This window comes from Trematomus bernacchii, unplaced genomic scaffold, assembly GCF_902827165.1.
Source record: "Trematomus bernacchii unplaced genomic scaffold, fTreBer1.1, whole genome shotgun sequence".
Classification (NCBI taxonomy): Eukaryota; Metazoa; Chordata; class Actinopteri; order Perciformes; family Nototheniidae; genus Trematomus; species Trematomus bernacchii.
The window spans coordinates 13,589,334-13,613,239 of record NW_022987593.1 but is presented as its reverse complement, the minus strand read 5'-3'; the positions used below and the strand labels follow the sequence as shown (position 1 = coordinate 13,613,239).

General features: G+C 37.7%; 1 protein-coding gene across 1 annotated transcript; it reads right to left on the bottom strand.

The window, feature by feature from the left end:
• Nucleotides 1–6,977: 6,977 nt before the first annotated feature.
• LOC117481757 (E3 ubiquitin-protein ligase TRIM39-like) lies at nt 6,978–16,889 on the bottom strand. The gene is made up of 2 exons (XM_034129644.1): nt 16,428–16,889; nt 6,978–9,319 (listed from the first exon to the last, which is right to left on the bottom strand). Exon 2 carries the CDS (start codon nt 9,315–9,317, stop codon nt 7,668–7,670), a length of 1,650 nt encoding a protein of 549 aa, XP_033985535.1. The 5' UTR covers nt 9,318–9,319; nt 16,428–16,889; the 3' UTR covers nt 6,978–7,667.
• Nucleotides 16,890–23,906: the final 7,017 nt, after the last annotated feature.

The following is a 23,906-nucleotide window of genomic DNA, read 5'->3' as shown; positions in this document are numbered from 1 at the left end:
AACGGAGCGCTCTGGGGGGTCCAACGGGGCCGTGGGGTCGCCTATACGGTCATGCGTTTCATAGCCCCGCCTCTCCCCGCCTCTCCCCACCTCTGCTGCTCACCCCCGCAAAAGTACACTGCACACTGAATTCAGATTATTTATCTTTATCTCGATATGAACATAAACACGAGTGAAGTCTAATCTGACAGGACGGAGACACGCAGCTCCTCCGGCTGTGAAGCTGCGGGAGCAAAACACACACTTCAAGTCAGATCACCACCCTTAGCTATTTTAATTACCTCTCAAACTACCTAAACTAGTTATAAATATGTTTATTTTTACTGTCGGGTTTACTTACTGGATCAGCTGCTGCATGAGGAAGCATGAAGATTTAAACTTTAACACACATTGACCGGCGAAAAACTCTACGCGGTTCCCTCGGCCCCCACCGCGGAGAATAAACAGAAGTGCAGCCATGACAACCATTCTTCTTCGCTGCTTTTGTGGAGGAAGTTGCTGCTTTTGTGGAGGAAGTTACAGCGCCACGTACAGGTTCGGCATATGTACTGCAGCTTTTCCAGCGGTTGGATGTAAACGGAGCCGTCTCGTGGAGCTTGACACAATCCGGTGTATATTGCGTGTGGTCGGAAGTTTTTTTGCGGTTGCGTTTGCGTTACTCCGATGCGTTTTGCCGTATTTGTTCTCGTGGAGCCGGGGCCTTTGTGTCTCTGTCGCAGGAAGGAGAAAGCAGCAGGTAGCCACAGACCGGGCGGGCATGGCAAAGGTGAGCACAAACAGTCCTTATCGTGTTGTAACGCTTCCTCTTATCTCCTGTCAATCATTTACAGTGTGCTTCATAGTAAGAGGAAAATTGTTAAGTTGCAAAATATATACAAATATTTCTTAGTTTCTCAAATATATAAAACATTTTACCTGAGCAAATCTCTGTGCAAACATCTCTGTATCTTATTTAATTTAATTATAATAATAATATTTTAGTAGAATTGGTAAACACTATTTTTAGGTTTTTATATTAAAAGCAGAACCTCTTTACTTCCTGAATTAATCTTTTATTTTATATTATATTATGATGTATCTAGTCTATATTGTGTTGAATTGCTGGAGGAGCCTGATCTCTATGGTTTCCCTTGCCAAAGCTGTGCTGTATCGAGTGTGCATTTCACAAATCTCACAGATCAGATCTGATTATTGATCACTCAGAAACACTTTGACTTCCTGTTGACGGCTGTTTGTCCCGCAGCTCCCCGGCTAAACAGGCCGAAACTCACTCAGCCAGTCCAACATCTACCAGCTTCAACATTCTTCAAATGCCAACTGCTGCCATAGAGAAGACCCCACCCTGAGTCCTGAAGCTTATTTGTACCTTTAGGAGATTGTGTCCAATATGTCTGACATATCCCATAAAAATCTAATCGTTTTTAAAATGTTTTACTTTTGATTACATGCAGCAACATTTGCACAAAAGGTGGAGCAAGATTGTCTTCAAACTAAAAAATACAGTTATAGTTAAATATTGACAGCTCTACTCACCCTTGTAGCAGAGACCCTGATGAGTAGTTGAGTAAGAGCTGACGACTGGATGAGTTTAGTATTAATTTATAGAGAAACAGAATTGTCTCCACTGTTGAAACACTACTGCAAAACTTGCAGACCTTGAGTTTGATTTAAGGATTATGAAATGTTGCCCTTCCAGTTTTGCCCCGCCTCTTACTGCAGCTCTTTTGGTTAGGTTTTATCTTCCTCATGTTTAGACATTATTAACCCTTGTGTTGTGTTCGAAAGCTGTTACTGTTCATGGTGTCAATTTTGACCCATGATGTATCTCAGTCCAAAACACTCTAAAATAATGACTTTCATCCAATATTGTTTTAACTACATCATAACTAACTCATTATGCATTCATAACCGTACTGTTGTAATTTTATTTTATGGCCCCAAAACACATCACACCACATATTTAAGTAAAACATTTGATTATATTCGCTCATTATATTCCTTATGGTGAAGACAGTGGATAATGATGTTACCTGACTATAATAGACTTAATAGACTTAACATTATTGTTACAGTGGATGAAGGGGGAGGGGTGTCTAAAGTCAAAGATGAATCTTGATTGGGCCAAATTTGACCCCGAGTCACCCAAAACAATGCTGCTGGGTCTCCCCAGACCCGAACACCAAATTATACACTTTTTTTTTATAGAGACTTTCATCCTTGGCTAAAATGATCAAAATCAGTTTTGTAGAGTTTATATAGCTGTTGTGGAGGATATCATGAAGCCTTGTTCCGATAAAAAAAACTAGAGCGTAGTTATTATATAATTTGAACTTGAAACGGGTCACGGGAGACCCGAACACAACATAAGGGTTAAAGTGACATACACATTTTCCCTGGCTTAAAAGCAAAAGGGGATACTGTTCCAGTTTAAATTTGACGTTTTTAATATGTGAATTTCTGATTCCAATTGTGTGTACTGGGCATTTAAAAAAAAAAACAAGGACACTGTTTACCGATTCAAATCACAGACCAGTTTAGTCGACTTGTATTGTTACAGGTCTACGTGTTGCAGGGAGCTTTGATAGTCTGATCATTTGCTGTCACCACATCTGGACCAATTACCAAAAAGCTTTGCCAACTAGATGAGTTTAGAATACAAACTCTGAGTCTGATAATCGCTAATGATACATAACCAATGCAATGTGTGCTTATTGAAAGTAGGACGAAAAACATGTTGTAATACTGTTTGCAGTCTATAGAGGCCTAAAACTTCCTTTATCGACATTGTTCAGACATCTCCAAACAAACCAGTTGTTAAATGTCAGTGAACTGATGCCAAAGTTAATGCCCCGCCCTGAGGCCTGAGGCTGAGTTTCCACAGAGGAAAGTTGTCTGATGGCTGCATTAATCAAAATTCATAGGCTATAGTATATTATTTATTCAGACAGAGGAGATTCAAAATATTATGTTGGGTAACACTTTATATTAAGGTACACACATTCACCATCAACTAGTTGTTAATTAACATGCATATTAGCAGTATATTGGCACCTTTATTAGTCATTATAAAACACTTATTAATTCCTTATTCTACATAACCATATTCTACAAGTAATAAGCCATTAGTTGAGAGTTTTTCCTCAATAACCCTCTAATTAGTGCTTATTTATTGCAAGTAAGGAAGTTGTTGTACACGAGTTTTGGTCTTAATATGCTCTGCTCAATATTTGACTTCCTGTTGACGGCTGTTTGTCCCGCAGCTCCCCGGCTAAACAGGCCGAAACTCACTCAGCCAGTCCAACATCTACCAGCATCAACAGTCTTCAAATGCCAACTGCTGCCCACCCAGAGTCCTGAAGCTTATTTGTACCTTTATATGCATGTTAACTAGTTGATGGTGAATTTGTGTACCTTAATATAAAGTGTTACCAGCCTGATGAACTCAGTTAGTTTTAGGTTCCTTTTGAGAGAAACCAATGTGTCTTATTCCTTTCAACTACTACCTGTTACTGCAGCTCTTTTTAGAGGGATTTTGATTCTCAACTTTCAGAGTTTTCCTGACTTTACATGAGGTGAAGATGTTACTGTATGAGTTTATTTTGTTAAAGCGAATCACTGAGCTCTGTAGGCACTCTATGAGAAGCAGAAGTGTAAGAATACTTTATATCACTTACTACCCATAGCCCAAACAATCTTCCTGGTTAATTAGGATCATTGATGGATGCCTTTAAGCATTTTTAGGGTTGTTAGAAAAATGTAAACTGTTGTAACATCAGGATTATTTTTTGCTTCCAACTAAAATCTCTTGACAAAGAAATATGCAGGTAGCATGGTCATTGTTGGACTATTACATTGAACGGGAAAAACCCATTTGTCCTTGGTCAACATTAGAGTTTATCCTGTACATGTTTATCACAAACTGTGTCTCCTCATATATCAGTGTTTGGTGTACAGTACAGTGACTCCATGCTTATCTTTCCTTTGTGTTGTGCTCCATCCAGTGGACACTCTGTGCCAGAACACCAGGAAGTGGTGGATATGAGGGTGGGACAAGTCCCCCCCACTTTTTCAAATGATTAGTTTAGACCCCCCCACTTTTACTATGCGGAAAGTCCGTGAATCGGTCTATCCACTCGCCGCACTTTGTAGAGCGCTGTGTCAGTGCTTCACTATCAAATGAAATCCATTCCACTTGCGAATGAGAGAATGCCCAAATCAATGAAACTCCGTACCATGTTTTCACTGCTACTTTGTACCAAGGCAGATTCTCACATAGCGCACGCATGTTCAAGGAGTGTTGTCATAGTTGGACAGCTCAGATCTGTTAGCGGAGGTAAGGCACACACACCAAATGTTCAGGAAATGGTTAATACAGCGAAAATCAAAGCTGACGATCTCTTGGTTTGATATGTTTTCTCCCCCAGACAACATGGACATAAGAACATTTTTTTCAAAGAAGAGGAAAGTAAGTCATCAGCTGGTAGCAGTTAATCAGTTAACAGTGATGGCGGCGTCTCAATTCTGGAGAGGAGTTTCGTCTTTATGTCATGGTAGAGAGATACAAATACTGAATAGTTTAGATGAGAAAAGGCATCGAAATGCCAGGTTACTAGTATTTATCATGTAAACAGGGAACATGAATAACCCGATCTCTCTGTGCTCATGTAAACACCATATCCCCAATATGATCATACCCGGGATAATACTCATAAACGGCTTACTGATGTCCATGTAGAGACGCAGTCAGTGTGTTTTACTGGAGCCTCAGTTCGATAAGAGATTATTTTCTGAGTTCTTTAACTTAGGTACTCTCTCTCAAAAATGGTAATGTGCATTATGTTTTAATTATACTTCTTATCATTCAGAAGCTTTTTGTGTGTGTTTATGTTTTACTGAGTGCTTATAGGCTATTTCCATCCCAGTATTCAGTTAACTATTTATTTTCTGTGCACATTACATAGACTAGCTAATATTCTACCTACTGCTTGGGACTTTGAGTCTTCAAAATGTCCAATGTCACAGACTAGGACTTACTTTAGAGTCAGTTGTATTTACATTCAGTATGACTTGTTATGATTCAATGTGAAAGAGTATACTGCTCAATAAATAATTATCACTTCACCACCTCTCTTGACATCTAGGCACTTGAGAGTGAGTCAGAGGCAGAATGCAGGGACAGTGGAGAGAGGTCCATTGCTGAGGTGAGTGATGAAAGGGAAATGACAGTTGAGAGTAAATTGTGATGTGGACTCTCATCCCAGGATTTTAAGGAAATCAGTGGGGATATTGAACAGGAAACATTTCAGTCAAGGGGCATCATATGACCAATATAGACAGAAGAGCAACATTTATTTGAACATTTAAGTCAATGATACCATTCCTAGGTGAACTTAACATCTGTATGGAGTCAGATCAGTCTCAATATTAATAAATGCTCACAGAAGGATTCACAAATGTATTTTGCGATTTATATATAAATGACTCTCCACAACAATATCTCTCAATGCACTCACAAATATTTATTGTTGTATATAAATGTACAAAAAATGGGCATTTAAACTGCTTTTTATTAATTCAAAGACAGCTCTGAATTAATAATCAAATATGTTTCCTTTCTTTACTACTGGATGAAATTACAAAATGTACCCATCATTTTCCTCATGCTAGTATAGCCACATAAAAGTATCAAACCACCTGTTAAAATGCACCAGAATACAGGAAATCTATATTTTTGTTCACCCCCCATTAAAAATGTCCCCCCCACATTCAGGATGCTTCCTACGCCCATGGGTGGAAGTGTGTTACTGTAGTGTAGTACAACAACAAAAACACAATGAACTCAGTGCTGAGGTCTCTATGGTATTATCCTGTTAAACTTGCATTAAATACCACAGTACTATTTTTGCAATGCCATTTATTGACTATTTTTAGATCTGGCTCAAAAGGCCTTATACCAATGTGATGATATTTCATGCATTACTTTGAGCAACAAATAAAACAGCAGTTATTGTTTTTTAGATTCTAAAATCAGATCAAATGTAATCCTGCTGACCTTAACATATACTGAGTTTTGAACCACTGAAATAATTTTTTTTTTAAAAAGGCCATTTGTCATTTTTCTTTAATCTTGCCTGATTTATAGATTGGTTTTGATCCTTGACATACGGAAACACATCAAGTTTTCTATTGTTTTTTTAAGACTTGTTTCCTGTCATCTGAAATAACACTGAACACATTACTCACACAAACAACAAAGACCAGTGACCTTGAAATTAGTATATTTATTTTTTATTTAAAATTGTACTTGTCAAGAACGTTATCTTGGATGAAAGACAACATATTTAATCCGTTTCACATTGAGTTCTTGTTTAGTTCAGTGATTATAAAAATGTGCTGGGATGGAAATAATTTGAAAAGGCATTTTTTCAAAGTATAAGAAAAGGAGGGTTTCGTGTATGCATGATGAGTTAAAACTGAGAACCTGGGAAGAGGTGTATTCTGGCTTTTTGCCAACCCCCGTTAGTCATGTGACCCTCATCACATTTCACCCTGTTGTTTCTACCACACACACACACAACACACATAAGTGTTGACACCATGCAAACAAATGTAGGACATCATGTTGATTCAGCGTTTTATATCACAAAGGGGGAAACTAGTTTTATACAAATATGGCAAAACTACAGGAAGAAAATGGTAGGGCTTAAATCCAACTGTTATATCCTTAAAACATTTCATGAAATCAAACCTAATTTGTCCTTATATTAGTTGTTGGCATAAATACTTGTATAATGCTAAACTCTGTAGTAGTTACCTCATTGTAAAGAGTAGTTTTTGTGTTATAGTGACTGCCTTCACTCGTAAAAGTGAATGCTATCTCACTGATATCAGCCCCACTGTTTTCTGCTCTACAGCCAATATCCAATCACTGATAGTGGAAACAAACATTTCATCCTACAAACTTTTACACAAAAAGCCATCAACTTATATTTTATTTAATGTGAATTAGCCACAGGAAATGTGTCATGAAATACAAATGATGTGTAAACCAGGCCTTTCTGTTCAGTGTTTAGTGCTGGAGTCCCTGCTTTCTCAGACCAAACATCTAGTTTATTTTACTGTTTTCTTAACTCACAATCACATATTTACAGATGTCTTTGATTCATAAGCCATTTACCAGTAATCAATATAAAACCTGGCATGTAGATATACAAGTTAACAGTTATTAACCAAACCATTTTAACACAAATGAGGATTTATCATATTATTTAACTTCATTTTACTTTTTCTAGCAGTATAACTATTACACATATTTTACAGTACACAGTAGAGGCATTAAAAGGCCTTTCTCTAAAACAATTGATTATAAAACATTTAATGTTATTATCAATTCTAACTATAGTTACAATAAATCTGTAGCTTTATCCAACGTTCATATAGATATTCTCCACATGTGTTACGATAAAGTGTTGAAGAGATAATTATTTGATTGTTGAGTTGAATAAATCATCCACTTATGTGCTGTATACAGAATCTAAACCATATGTTAATCAATCACCAAAGTACATTTTGGTAGAAAATTAGATGGAAACTACAGTTTTGACTCCAAATATTGATGTTTGTTCCCTTGAATGAAAACAAATCAACACATTAAATAAGATGAGTGATTAGTTGACAGGAGAGATGATCAGAGGTGCAGCGTTTTTACGGCCATATTTAGCACCAGGACTGAAGTATGGGTAGAGTTTCTCAGTGAAGTAGCAGCCAGTAAAGGAGTAGATAAGAGCTGCAGCATCTACGTCATAAAAGGAGACCAGACCCTCCTCATAATTCACAAACACCCCCACCTTCTGAGGCTGGGACTTCAGATAAAGACAGACTGCAGGATCAGCATTGGCATTGTAGTAATTTCCCTCTCTCAGCCATATAGCCCAGAAACCATCTTCAGAGCTCGTTGTGATCTCTCCCTTCCTGTTGATCGACTCTCTGACCACTCCTAAATCCCACTCGGTTTTTCCTTTAACTTGAACCTCAAAGTAAAATCTGCCTGAAGAGAAACTCTGCTTTCCTAAAACACAGAGATCATCAGAAAATCTTTCTCTGTAGTCTGGGAGATTCTTTAACACATCACCATCACGGACATGTTTTCCATCGTGCGACAGAATGAGACCAGGATGTGCTGTATTAGGATCAAGAGTCACATCCACTGCGTACCTCTGGACCCTCTTCAGCTCAGCTTCAATCACCTTCTTCATCACTTCACTGAACGTCTCCTCCAGCTGACCCACAGCTCCCTTCACAGTCCCTTCATATGATGATGGAGGGATGCTGACCTTTGTCCAGTCCTTGGTGGGTGATGGGTGTTGGATGTTTAAGGACTGGACACCCTGGAGAAGCTGGAGGTGGTCTTCAGACCGTGAGAGCTGCTCAACCTTAGCACCTCTCTTCTTTAGTTGAGAGATTTCCTGTTCTAGCTCTTTGATGAAGTCTTCAGCCTGTTTCATTCTCATGTTCTGCTTCCCTTCTATTGTTTGGATGAACTCATTCAGGTTTCTCTCAACAGACTCCTTCAGAGCAGTGAAGACCTGAACTCCTTCTGCTACCTCTCTGTCTGCGTCTTCCTTACTGAGGTCCACTGAGTGTTTGATCTCCTCAATCTTCAGTTGTCTCTTCTGGATCATCTGCTGAATTCTAGCCTCTTTCTTTCCCAGCGCTGCCTTCTTCCCTTCATATTCTTCTTTCAGAGGAACCACATCATGCGTCTTATGGTCTGAAACATGGCAGAGCTTACAGGCACATGTCTGGTCGGTCTTACAGAACAGCTCCAGAGGTTTATCGTGCTTCGGACACATCCTGTCTTCCAGGTTCTCCACAGGGTCGATCAGCTGATGTCTTTTCAGGCTTGAAGCTGTCAGATGAGGCTCCAGGTGAGTCTCACAGTAGGAGGTCAGACACACCAGGCAGGACTTCAGGGCCTTCAGTTTGGTTTCAGTGCAGACGTCACAGGGAACTTCTCCTGGTTTGAAGACTTGTTGCTCTGAGCTGCTGCTGCTGCTGCTGCTGGCTTTCTGTTGAGCCGACTGTCTGAACTGAGCTACCATCTCAGAGATGAAAGTGTTAACGTGAAGCTCAGGTCTTGCGTTGAACTCTTTTTTACACATGGGACACTGGCACCTGTCACTTCTATCCCAGTGTTCAGTGATGCAGTCTTTACAGAAGTTGTGTCCACATGGAATGGTGACTGGATCAGTGAACAAATCCAGACAGATGGAGCAGAGGAACTGATCTTCAGATGGCAGGTAGCTTGCAGCAGCCATATCTACACACAATGTGAAAGAAAAGAGAAAACATTTGATACATCAATCATCAATTCATATTATATATTGTTTTAAAGAAAGTTTGATCACTTTTAACAAGCCACACTGAAAAAATGGGAAACAGCAGGTCTTTGAATTTACTAAATTAAATTAGTGTATGCAACGCAATTTCTTTATATTCCTCCTGTGAACTTGATTCAATCAAATAATCCTCATTTGTTTATGGAGAATGTTACATTTATTAGATTACTTTACATCGACTGAACGCGATTGAATTGAACAATTTAAATCAATGTGATCAAGTTTGGTCACCACCGGAAATAGAATATATTCAAAATGCGCCAGGACGGGTGTGATTGGTTCTCCGGTGCAGAAGGCGGCGGCAATGCACCAATGCAACAATTTCGAAAAAAAGCAGAAGAAGAAGTGACAAAACCGCGAAAAAGAAGATTCTGGAAGCTACGCCACAGTTGCCTCTGTGAGAGACAAAAAACGTAAGTTCATTACATAGATCTTTTGTACAAGAATGATAATTTTCACTATATAGCTGTTTTAGTTTGATATGTGACAATTCGAAGGAGCTGTTTGTGTACCTATACTGTATATCGCTATGTATTGCTAATGCTATCTAGTTCAAACTAACATTAGCAATTGCTATCAATTAGGGCTGGGCAATATATCCAATATACTCTGTGTATTGTGGCTTGTTTTACGTAAAATGTATAAGATTACTCAACACACTCTCACTCCCTAAGCGTCCAGGAGCGACGCTTGGTCAGGGTCCCGTGGCGTCCAGTTGTGACGCGCCGAGGCTCCTTCAGCTTCATAAACGGACGCAAAGAGCTTTCAACTGATTGCAATGTATTCCCATCGGCGGCGGTATTTGACGCTTAGGGAAGCACGGCATTTGTTTGTGTTGGAGGCTGTTAAAGGCAATGTGAGCGTCCATTCCCATTGGATAACGGAGAATTGTACACCCGGAAGTAAGTATTCCCCTTACTGTCGATTGATTTGACAGTGATATCTCCACTACTCATCAACTCAAAAACACCAGATTATCCTTGTTAATTAAACGACATTGATAGGTTTTAGTGTGTGTACAATGCTTTTGTCACGTTTTCCCCTTCAATTCTGAGAAACAAGTCGTTTTCTATGAGTTTTGGATGGCCGAAGACATTACATTACCCACAATCCTCTGTAGCAACCATAGACTGTATACAAAAATGTAATAATACATTATTCCGAGTGTGCTTGCTTTTCTCTTCAAAAACACCAGATTATCCTTGTTAATTAAACGATATTGATAGGTTTCAGTGTGTGTACAATGCTTTTGTCACGTTTTCCCCTTCAATTCTGAGAAACAAGTCGTTTTCTATGAGTTTTGGATGGCCGAAGACATGACATTACCCACAATCCTCTGTAGCAACCATAGACTGTATAAAACAATTAAATAATACATTATTCCGAGTGTGCTTGCTTTTCTTTTTGAAAGTCATCACATAACGGCATTGTAATACACGTTTCGGCTGCATTAAATATGACATATCTGCCGTAGTTAACTCTGCCCTGATGACAAGACTTCTAGACAAACAGGAACTGCCGCCAAAACTGAAAACTTGACGTGGATCTTAAATATATAAGCAATTAAACAACATCTTACATTTCTTTTAACACAATACGTCTCCTTGCAGTATCAACACTAATTCGGCTGACTTTTATATTTGATCCAATTGGTAGATAGGCTGTATTTACGCCATAACGGTGCACAGCTGATAGAAAGGGACACCTACTGGTTAAAGCACGTTATTGCATTTTATAATTGTATTATTAGATATTAATAGGATCCCTATAAAGTATATTCTTTACTCGTCGTTATTCTCTAATAATAGTTAATTAAAGACTGTATATAATGACTATTTTGCACATCCCATTCAAGATTTTCTAAGGTTTATTGACATTAAAGACTGTATATAATGACTATTTTGCACATCCCTTTCAAGATTTCAAGATTTTCTAAGGTTTATTGACATATCATATTATACACAACTACGGTGTAGTTATGCAATGAATGAAAAACTTGGGTCGCAGGTTCCTCAACAGTGCATTACAAGACATCTATCAATATGTGTGTACCTCCACCATTACATTGTCATATTCTGCACATTTCTTATACTATCTACATACATCTTATAAGAGTATAATACACATGTATAATATCAGTTAAAATAAGTGCTTAAACATAGTTAACATGGCAGGAAAGCAATATATTAGACGTTAAGTACTTTGTCAGGCTTAATATTTATCTGTAGATACAAATTTCACTGTGTGTGCTGTGTGCTCTGCATGTGTGACCATCAAAGAGGGTTTCATCCCTCCATATTCATCTTCTATACCCCCAAAGCTTTTTTCTTATTCAAAAGAAGACCTTAACCTAAAGTATTCTTTAATGTTTAAATAAGCCTTATTAGTTTGTCTGTTTTGCACATCCTCCTATTAATATCTAATAATAAAATTATAAAATGCAATAACGTGCTTTAACCAGTAGGTGTCCCTTTCTATCAGCTGTGCACCGTTATGGCGTAAATACAGCCTATCTACCAATTGGATCAAATATAAAAGTCAGCCGAATTAGTGTTGATACTGCAAGGAGACATATTGTGTGAAAAGAAATGTAAGATGTTGTTTAATTGCTTATATATTTAAGATCCACGTCAAGTTTTCAGTTTTGGCGGCAGTTCCTGTTTGTCTAGAAGTCTTGTCATCAGGGCAGAGTTAACTACGGCAGATATGTCATATTTAATGCAGCCGAAACGTGTATTACAATGCCGTTATGTGATGACTTTTAAAAAGAAAAGCAAGCACACTCGGAATAATGTATTATTTAATTGTTTTATACAGTCTATGGTTGCTACAGAGGATTGTGGGTAATGTCATGTCTTCGGCCATCCAAAACTCATAGAAAACGACTTGTTTCTCAGAATTGAAGGGGAAAACGTGACAAAAGCATTGTACACACACTAAAACCTATCAATGTCGTTTAATTAACAAGGATAATCTGGTGTTTTTGAGTTGATGAGTAGTGGAGATATCACTGTCAAATCAATCGACAGTAAGGGGAATACTTACTTCCGGGTGTACAATTCTCCGTTATCCAATGGGAATGGACGCTCACATTGCCTTTAACAGCCTCCGACACAAACAAATGCCGTGCTTCCCTAAGCGTCAAATACCGCCGCCGATGGGAATACATTGCAATCAGTTGAAAGCTCTTTGCGTCCGTTTATGAAGCTGAAGGAGCCTCGGCGCGTCACAACTGGACGCCACGGGACCCTGACCAAGCGTCGCTCCTGGACGCTTAGGGAGTGAGTGTGTGTTGGATTACTGTATTGCAAACATCGAGTATAGCTTGTCTTGTAAATATTTTTTTAGCCACCGTCATGAAATTTGCTTTGGCGTTTGCTCCTCTGGCTGCTGTCTCCCGACACAGACACAGACACAGACACAGACACACAATGCCCCTCCTGTCTATCCAACCCAGTCTCACGGCATTTCGTGTTATAGTCACGACATTCAATCTATTGATTCGTGTTCACCATCACGATTTTCCCCTTTCTTTTCGTGTCACACAGAACGAAAAGCAATGTATTTCTATTGGTAGTATGTTTTGTGCCTGCAACACGTCTTTTTGTCCGGTCGGGTCTTGGAAGACCGGAAGCTGTGGGGTTCATAAAAAACATGTTCTTACTCAATATCAAGCCACGATTATTATTTTTATTTTAAATCGTATAATGTCTGACTTTTTTTTGCCGTCTGTGAGGAAAATAAATGGGGCTCAGAGCCTCAGAATACTGAAATCTGTATTTTTTAAATCTTTTTTTCCTTCTAATTTGTTATAATTTTCTAAATAACACACTGTTATTTACTCAACAATAACACACAATTATCCTTGTTTTTATTAATTTTTTTAAGTCCATAAACTCGGGCTTTTTTGGCGTCTGTCAGGAACTGAATTTCAAAATAAAATAACCGGACACAGACGTAGGCCTATATGGGACATTTCGAGCATCATTGCGATAGACAGCCACTGAACTGATTACCCAAGATCTTCAGCTTTGGTTTAAGCTCGGTGATTGGATGTTTTAGCCGCAATGCATGTTGGGATATGGTGTTAATGCGATATGAAATCCGAAAAAAAATTCGGAGTTTAGGATGGCCGAAGAGACTACACTACCCATAATCCCCAGCTATCGTTTGGGACTACAGTCCCCGTGATTAATCTTCAAGCTCTGGGATTGGATATTGGAGTGGCAGTGCGCCAAGGTTACGCCGAGCGTCAAACAGCTCTTTGAAATGGAACGAAACCACGGCAGACTATCCAAAACTGGAATCGAACGGGACCAGCCCCCCCCAGAACTACACATGCTGGCTATTGTGTTTTGCAAAATGTTCTATGGGACGTCTCTACTGGGAACGTTTTCGTTTTTCCCACAATTAGAAGTTGCCAGTATTAAACACATTGGTGTTATCAAATTTAAAACATATAATTAATAAATGGGTGAAAATCGCTTGTGTCCATAATGGGCAGCATTAATATATACCCACATGACAGCTCATTGTTACTTTGTAATTATACTTTACTACAATTCAGAGGTTAACCTGGTATGTTTACTCCACAACATTTATTTTAGTTACTTTGCAGATTCTGATTAATAATGTGAAATATAAACAACCCTTAAACCAGACTTTAGTTACACCTGAGTCAAATTCAGGGAAGGTGATTGTCAAGTGCCAACAATCAGGAGAGATATTTGGTGCTTGAGAAGACTAAACATTTATCTGCAGATCCCTATAAAGTCTATTCATTACTCGTTATTCTCTACTAATATGTAATTAAAGACTGTATATAATGGCTATTTTGCACATCCCTTTCAAGATTTCAAGAAGGTTTATTGACATATCATATACACAACTACGGTGTAGTTATGCAATGAATGAAAAACTTGGGTCGCAGGTTCCTCAACAGTGCATTACAAGACATCTATCAATATGTGTGTATACCTCCACCATTAAACTGTCATATTCTGCACATTTCTTATACTATCTACATACATAAGGGTACAATTCGTATAATATCAGTTAAAATAAGTGCTTCAACATAGTTAAAGGTGGAGTAGGTAAGTTTGAGAAACCGGCTCGAGATACACTTTTTGTTATATTCCATGGAATGCTCTTAACATCCCGATAGCAATGAATATCTTAAGTGCTTTGACAAAAAATCCATAACAAATTGTCATCTGTGGAAGCCGTAATACTGTAAAAAGTACGACCAATCATTTTAGCCGGCCCGGCTAAAATAACTGGATGGCCTACCTGCCTGTCAGCCTTCCATCTGTGCACAAACTTATCTCGTGCCCTCTTTGGTCATGTGCTTGTTCGTGTGTGTTGGAGGAGGGGCTCTGTAAGGAAGTGGCAGATTTTTTCCGGCTGTGTATTTTCAAATTCTAGCTGGTTTCTCCAAAATTACCTATCCCACCTTTAACATTGCAGGAAAGCAATATATTAGACATTAAGTACTTTATCAGGCTTAATATTTATCTGTAGATACCCCCAAAGCTTTTTTCTTATTTAAAAGAAGACCTTAATCTAAAGTATTATTTAATGTTTAAATAAAGGTTAATTCGTTTTTCTGTTTTGCACATCCTTCTATTAATATCTTTGTATATCCGGCAGTATACTGTTTTATTGTAGAGATCACTTACAGTATCTTCTTGATTTTTTATATTCTATATTTCTATCATTGACCTTCTACTTTCCCCCTATGAAAGTATGTACTCTTAATATTTTTTTCATCAAATAACATTATTCAACAAAAATAACATTATTCAACAAAAATAATTCAATAACGTGCTTTAACCACACATTGTGTGTTTCGCAACATGTTCTATGGCACGTCTCTACTGGGAATTGTAGTTTTAAAAGACATTTTCGTATTTCCCATAATAAGAAGTAGCCAGTATTAAACTGTGTACATCCCTGGAGGTTTAGGGGATAGGAAACACTCAAATTTAAAACATATAATTAATAAATGGGTGAAAATGGCTTGTGTCCATAATGGGCAGCATTAATATATACCCACATGACAGCTAAGGTCAGAAGAGCTTTATTTAACAGCTGGTCTTATGTCTGTGACCCCTCCTGTTGTAAATTGATAAGCCTGAAACATGCACTTGTCAAGGTTCAGAGGCACATTTTAAAAATATGGCAGTTGCCATCGATCGTCTTAAGATAAGATATACTTTATTGATCCCAAGTTGGCGTTACAGCAGCATGTGTAACAGTTGTAAATATGCAGTGGTGTTTATTTGTAAATCATTTAGTATAATCACACAAATTCTGTGTTTTATATTGAATAATTCTGTGTTCTTTATTCATTGAATGTTCAATACCTGACAAGGTCAGAGATGAAAAACGTGGGTCGCAGGTTCCTCAACAGTGCATGACAAGACATCTATCGATGTGTGTGTACCTCCACCATTAAACTGTCATATTCTATCTACATACATCTTATAAGAGTATAATACATATGTATAATATCAGTTAAAATAAGTGCTTCAACATAGTTAACATTGCAGGAAAGTTGATTGTCAAGTCCCAAAACAAATGATGTGACGACCCCTCCACACTACGTGGGGTGCCCAAACACACACGCATCACTTCAGGGGACATTACATTGACTTCCATGCATTTCCTGGAGACTTATCCTAACCGTAACATCCCTAACCAAGTCTTCACCCTAAAAGTAATGAGTCTTATGGGGACTTCCCTTATGTCCCCACACGTGACTGTGTAAACAGATGTCCCCACAAGGACACACACACACACACACACACACACACACTTTCCACAGAGGGGAAATTTACAAAGTACTAAGAGCTGATACAAAGAGACTGTTTAAGCTGTTTAAAGTGGACTCTATATCATATGGTTATGTTGTTAGAGAAAAACAAGTTGGACGTAAAGGGTTTACTGTAGATTTTTTCGTCTGAGTAGAGCTGAAGTTTTGTGTTAATCCTTCTTGTTGAAAGTGTAAATATAATCATCTGTACTCACCAGTGTTTGACAGAGACTCTGCTGTGTTGTTGAGAAAGATCTGATGAACTCAGTTTGTATTTTCTTTAGACAGAAACGGAGACTAGTCTCGACTGCAGTGTGGCTGCCTCTCTGACTAACTTAACTTTTGTACCTGAGTGTGACGTGTAAGCTCTCCTCTTCCCAGTGTTGTTCCTCCTCTCACTGTCTGCTGGTTTGTTCCCTCCCTCTGATCAACAAGGTTTTCTCTGATAGTTAAGGAGCAAAGGTTCAGCTTCACAGGTGTGTCAAGCTGTTTCTTATCTTCATTATGATCAAGTTTTACTTTAATCAGAAGAGTTCAGTTACATTTATTGGACACACATGTCAGTTAAATGTCATGGATGACATAATCCACATCCATACAACAAGTACAATATGTATCCACTCTAAATCAGAAATCTATATACAATAAAATAAACCAAAGGCCTTTTAGACATTGAATATGTAACATTAGTGGTCATGATAACAAGGAAGAAGAGTGTTTTCTCTCAGGCAGTGTTACGACCCGGCTCAAAAGGCCACAACAAAGAGGAGACACACCTGTCAACGGTTACTAAAATATGTTTATTTAACCAAACAATTCAAATTAGCCAAATCAAATGAAGTGCAACAATAAGTAAAGCATGAGGTGTGGACGTCAGTGGTATCAGTAGTGTAAATGCAGGGTGAGGGTTGCATGGACGTGTATGTGTGAGGGTGTTGAGGTGCACAAAGTAAAGCAACTAAAGTAACAACAGCATATACTCAACAAAACCGGAGGCCTGTAGGGAAAAGCAGAGAGAGCACAGAGAGGGGCAGAGAGGCTTTAAATAGCTGCAGGACACCAGACCCAGGTGCCCTGAGTTACTGCAATCAACACAGCCCAGACAGGACAGCCACACCCTCTCTAATGATGGACCCACAGGGGCATCACAGGCAGCATCCCTTATGGATTATTATGGCATTTTGTTGCCTGAATTAAAGCAATCATATTATCCTGTTCTCCCTTTTTCCTCGTGAGATATTGGGTCTCGATTGATGAGGCTGTTGCCTAATGCTGAAACATAACAACATGTTAAATGTCCTCATTAAGCTAAGAAAAAAAGAGACAGTAGAGAATGATATCTCCCAGTGATTGAACCTCTTAAATCAAGGTTACTTTACATTAAGTTGCAAAATATATAAGAATATGTCTTAGCTACTCAAATATATAAAACATTTCACCTGAGGAAATCTCTGTGCAAACATCTCTGTATCTTATTCACAATATTATTGTTGTTGTTATATCACTGATATTTAGTTTTTGTCTTTGAAACTTATAAATTCAAGAATTCCATAAAAATACAATCCAAAATTCAGATTATGTACCAACATTAATTATTATTATTATTGTAGTTATTATTAGTAGTAGTGTTATTAGTATTACTATGATAAAAGTTATTATAATACAATTATTATTATTTTATTATAATAAACCTATTATTTAATTATTATTATTATTATGTATTATAATAATAATAATATATTTTATTACATTTTTGTAATCATTATTATTTAATAATAATAATAATATTTTAGTAGAATTGGTAAACCCTATTTTTAGGTTTTTATATTAAAAGCAGAACCTCTTTACTTCCTGTATTAGTCTTTTATTTTATATTATATTATGATTGATCTAGTCTATATTGTGTTGAATTGTTGGAGGAGCCTGATCTCTATGGTTTCCCTTGCCAAAGCTGTGCTGTATCGAGTCCACATTTCACAAATCTCACAGATCAGATCTGATTATTGATCACTCAGAAACACTTTGACTTCCTGTTGCTGACGGCTGTTTGTCCCGCAGCTCCCCGGCTAAACAGGCCGAAACTCACTCAGCCAGTCCAACATCTTCCAGCTTCAACATTCTTCAAATGCCAACTGCTGCCCACCCTGAGTCCTGAAGCTTATTTGATCTCATTATTTGACCTTAAGGGATATAGGCCTACACTGTGGCCCTAAAGCAACTGCTCCATTATCTGTATCAAATGCACACATTGATGCTACCAAATGTCATAATAAAAATAGAAAGTACTACAAATAAACTGGAATTAATTTACATCTTAAATTATTAATATATATACACAAAAAAAGGTTTACAAATATCCAACCTTCAAATTGCTTTTTAAATCAACACTGCTCTGCACACTTGCTAAAGAACATTTGTGTGGAAATCTCAATTCATTTGTAGGGCTGCGTGAGTATGGCCCAAAGTATGGGAGTAAATCTCACTGTAAACTATTTAATCATCACCAAATTCTGTGTTATTATGACCGATCATAACTCAGCTTTATGCAGACATACATTTAGCATGGTGTACAGGGCCGGTTTTTGGCATAGGCGACATAGGCGGTCTGGGGGGGAAAAAACCCTTTTTGACTGTTTGCGCTCACCCTAATTTTCAGGCTTGATGTAACAACATTCATAATTAAGTAAATGTAACACCCTTTTCACCCAGGTTACACTTTTCATTTGCCCTGTACGATGGGCGCTGTAAGTGATGAAAGTGGGGGGTGTTGGCTTATCAGGCGTCCACAGCTCACAGCCAAAGTGGGCGTGGGATCGAGCGAGAGAGATAAATGTAATTTATGTAAACAAATATTTCCAAGGCACTCCTTTATAATTATTTGGATAAACAGGTTTGAAATCATTTCAATGCATACTATAGGACAGTAAACCAAAAATATCGTTTAAAACTTGAGAGATATAAAAATATGCATAAATAAATGTTAACTAGGTAAAATAAGATATAAATGAACAACAAAAATAAAATACATTACATTTATTTGTTATTGGCTATGGAAGGTTTTTGGGTTATGTTCACATACTTATTTGATTATTAAAATGTAAACCGATCTTTTTCATATGGGTGTTTTAGAGTTGTACCCCCTAGATCTAGTCTCTAGTAATGTGTGCTTAAAGTGCACCAGATTGAAGCATTTTACTTTACATTTTCAAACATTTCTTCCCGGGGGGGCATACCCCCGGCCCCCCCTACAGGATGTGACGTCCACACCCCAATTAAAACATGTTCATAATACTGAATACATTTGAAGCCTTTTTGATCTATATTACCTATGTCAATAAGTTTCAGTTTGTGTAGTGTATTGGTCTTTTGAAGAGATTTTTCATTTATTCTTTATATATTCTATTGTGTATTGCTGGGATACCTTTATCTTTTCTACTGTACGATTGAAGTAAATGTGGGAAGCGTTTAACAACAGCCATTTACTTCAAAGATTTTTCTCAATGTTATTCTTATTTTTGTTAATCCTGGAAGAATGCCAGAAAAAAAGACATTCTCTTCAAGAATAAAAAAAAACATGACATTAGTAATTGTGATAACAAATTAAACAAGTTCTGGGGGGCGCTGCGCTGGCAGCTCTGGGAGAGAAAAAAACTTTTTGACTTTTTGCGCTCATCCTAATTTTCGGCCTTGATGTAACAACATTCATAATTAAGTAAATGTAACACCCTTTTCACCCCGGTTACACTTTTCATTTGCCCTGTACGATGGGCGCTGTAAGTGATGAAAGTGGGGGGTGTTGGCTTATCAGGCGTCCGCAGCTCACAGCCAAAGTGGGCGTGGGAGCGAGAGAGAGAGATAAATGCAATTTATGTAAACAAATATTTCCAAGGCACTCCTTTATAATTATTTGGATAAACAGGTTTGAAATCATTCCAATGTATACTATAGGACAGTAAACCAGAAATATCGTTTAAAACTTGAGAGATATAAAAATATGCATAAATAAATGTTAACTAGGTAAAATAAGATATGAATGAACAACAAAAATAAAAGTTACATTTATTTGTTATTGGCTGTGGTAGGTTATTGGTTATGTTCACATATTTGATTATTCAAATGTAAACCGATCTTTTTCATATGGGTGTTTAGAGTTGTACCCCCTAGATCTACGTAGTCTCTAGTAATGTGTGCTTAAAGTGCACCAGATTGAAGCATTTTACTTTACATTTTCAAACATTTCTTCACACAAACACACACACGCACGCACACACACACACACACACACACACACACACACACACACACACACACACACACACACACACACACACCGCTGCAGACTCTGCACGAAGGAGCCGCGGTGCTGCAGCTCCTGATCGGAGCAGAGACACACGTTCACTAAGCGGAAAAACTATATCCTCACAGAGATCTGCTATTTTAAAGTAAAGTCAACACATATCGACCCTAAATAAAGTCTATATTAAGAACGAGAGATGGTTTAACATATGGCTTAAACAAATGACAAATGAGCGAGGGTGATAACGTCAGAGCATCGTCCTACTGTATGTGCCGGGGCTGAGCCCCGGAAAGCCCCGGCCCAATTTAACCCCTGCTTGTAGCAGAGACCCTGATGAGTAGTTGAATAAGAGCTGACGACTGTATGAGTTTAATATTTATTTACTGTATAGAGAAACAGAATTGTCTCCACTGTCGAAACACTACTGCAAAACTTGCATGCCTTGAGTTTGATTTAAGGATTATGAAATGTTGCCCTTCCAGTTTTGCCCCGCCTCTTACTGCAGCTCTTTTGGTTAGGTTTTTATCTTCCTCATGTTTAGACATTATTAACCCTTGTGTTGTGTTCGAAAGCTGTTACTGTTCATGGTGTCAATTTTGACCCATGATGTATCTCAGTCCAAAACACTCCAAAATAATGACTATCATCCAATATTGTTTTAACTACATCATAACTAACTTATTATGCATTCATAACCGTCCTGTTGTAATTTTATTTGATGGCCCCAAAACACATCACACCACATATTTAAGTAAAACATTTGATTATATTCGCTCATTATATTCCTTATGGTGAAGACAGTGGATAATGATGTTACCTGACTATAATAGACTTAATAGACTTAACATTATTGTTACAGTGGATGAAGGGGTGTCTAAAGTCAAAGATTAATCTTGATTGGGCCAAATTTGACCCCGAGTCACCCAAAACAATTCTGCTGGGTCTCCCCAGACCCGAACACCAAATTATACACTTTTTTTTTTAGAGACTTTCAGACTTGGCTAAAATTATCAAAATCAGTTTTGTAGAGTTTATATAGCTGTTGTGGAGGATATCATGAAGCCTTGTTCCGATAAAAAAAAACTAGAGCGTAGTTATTATATAATTTGAACTTGAAACGGGTCACGGGAGACCCGAACACAACATAAGGGTTAAAGTGACATACACATTTTCCCTGGCTTAAAAGCAAAAGGGGATACTGTTCCAGTTTAAATTTGACGTTTTTAATATGTGAATTTCTGATTCCAATTGTGTGTACTGGGCATTTAAAAAAACAAACAAGGAAACTGTTTACCCATTCAAATCACAGACCAGTTTAGTCGACTTGTATTGTTACAGGTCTACGTGTTGCAGGGAGCTTTGATAGTCTGATCCTTTGCTGTCACCACATCTGGACCAATTACCAAAAAGCTTTGCCAACTAGATGAGTTTAGAATACAAACTCTGAGTCTGATAATCGCTAATGATACATAACCAATGCAATGTGTGCTTATTGAAAGTAGGACGCAACACATGTTGTAATACTGTTTGCAGTCTACACAGGCCTAAACTTCCTTTATTGTTCAGACATCTCCAAACAAACCAGTTGTTACATGTCAGTGAACTGATGCCAAAGTGAATGCCCCACCCTGAGGCTGAGTTTCCACAGAGGAAAGTTGTCTGATGGCTGCATCAATCAAAATTCATAGGCTATAGTATATTATTTATTCAGACAGAGGAGAATCAAAATATTATGTTGGGTAACACTTTATATTAAGGTACACACATTCACCATCAACTAGTTGTTAATTAACATGCATATTAGCAGTGTATTGGCTCTTTATTAGTCATTATAAAACACTTATTAATGCCTTATTCTACATGACCATATTCTAAGTAATAGGCCATTAGTTGAGAGTGTTTCCTCAATAACCCTCTAATTAGTGCTTATTTATTGCAAGTAAGGAAGTTGTTGTACATGAGTTTTGGTCTTAATATGCTCTGCTCAATATTTAACTGCTGCCATAGAAAAAGCCCCACCCAGAGTCCTGAAGCTTATTTGTACCTTTAGGAGGTTGGGTCCAATATGTCTGACATATCCCTAATCGATAGATTTGTGATTGATCGATTTATGATTCGAAAATTATTAAAGTAGGGTAGACATGTGGAGATTATCCAACTGAACAAAACGTGATCCGTCTCTTAAATGTGTCTCAACCACAGACCTTATTCCCAACTATTTTCCTAAATCCTATGGAGAAATTGCTTTGCTTTTTTGTCGAGGGAACCGGAAGAAGTTTACTTCCGGGTTTTAGGACGCGTCACTGTGGCACTCTATTGAGGAAAAACTCTCAACTAATGGCCTATTACTTGTAGAATACGGTCATGTAGAATATGGAATTAATAAGTGTTTTATAATGACTAATAAAGAGCCAATATACTGCAATATGCATGTTAATTAACAACTAGTTGATGGTGAATTTGTGTACCTTAATATAAAGTGTTACCAACCTGATGATCTCAGTTAGTTTTATGTTCCTTTTGAGAGAAACCAATGTGTCTTATCCCTCTCAACTACTACCTGTTACTGCAGCTCTTTTTAGAGGGATTTTGATTCTCAACTTTCAGAGTTTTCCTGACTTTACATGAGGTGAAGATGTTACTGTACCTATAGATGAGTTTATTTTGTTAAAGCGAATCACTGAGCTCTGTAGGCACTCTATGAGAAGCAGAAGAGTAAGAATACTTTATATCACTTACTACCCTTAGCCCAACAAATCTTCCTGGTTAATTAGGATCATTGATGGATGCCTTTAAGCATTTTTAGGGTTGTTAGAAAAATGTAAACTGTTGAAACATCAGGATTATTTTTTGCCTCCAACTAAAATCTCTGAACAAAGACATATGCAGGTAGCATGGTCATTGTTGAACTATTACATTGAACACCATTTGGAAAACCCTTTTGTCCTTGGTCAACATGAGAGGTTATCCTGTACATGTGTCACAAACTGTGTCTCCTCATATATCAGTGCTTGGTTTACAGTCCAGTGACTCCATGCTTATCTCTCCTTTGTGTTGTGCTCCATCCAGTGGACACTCTGCACCATAACACCAGGAAGTGGTGGAAGTGTGATACTGTAGTGTAGGAAAACAACAAAAACACAATGAACTCAGTGCTGAGGTCCATATGGTATTATCCTGTTAAACTTGCATTAAATACCAACGTACTATTTTTGCAATACCATTTATTGACTATTTTTGAATTATAAGAATATACAAATGTGAGAAGATTTGCATTCATTACTTTGAGTAATAAATAAAACAGCAGTTATTGTTGTTTTCAATTCTAAAATGAGATTAAATGTAATCCTGTTTACCTTAACATATACATATACTGAGTTTTGAACCACTGAAATAA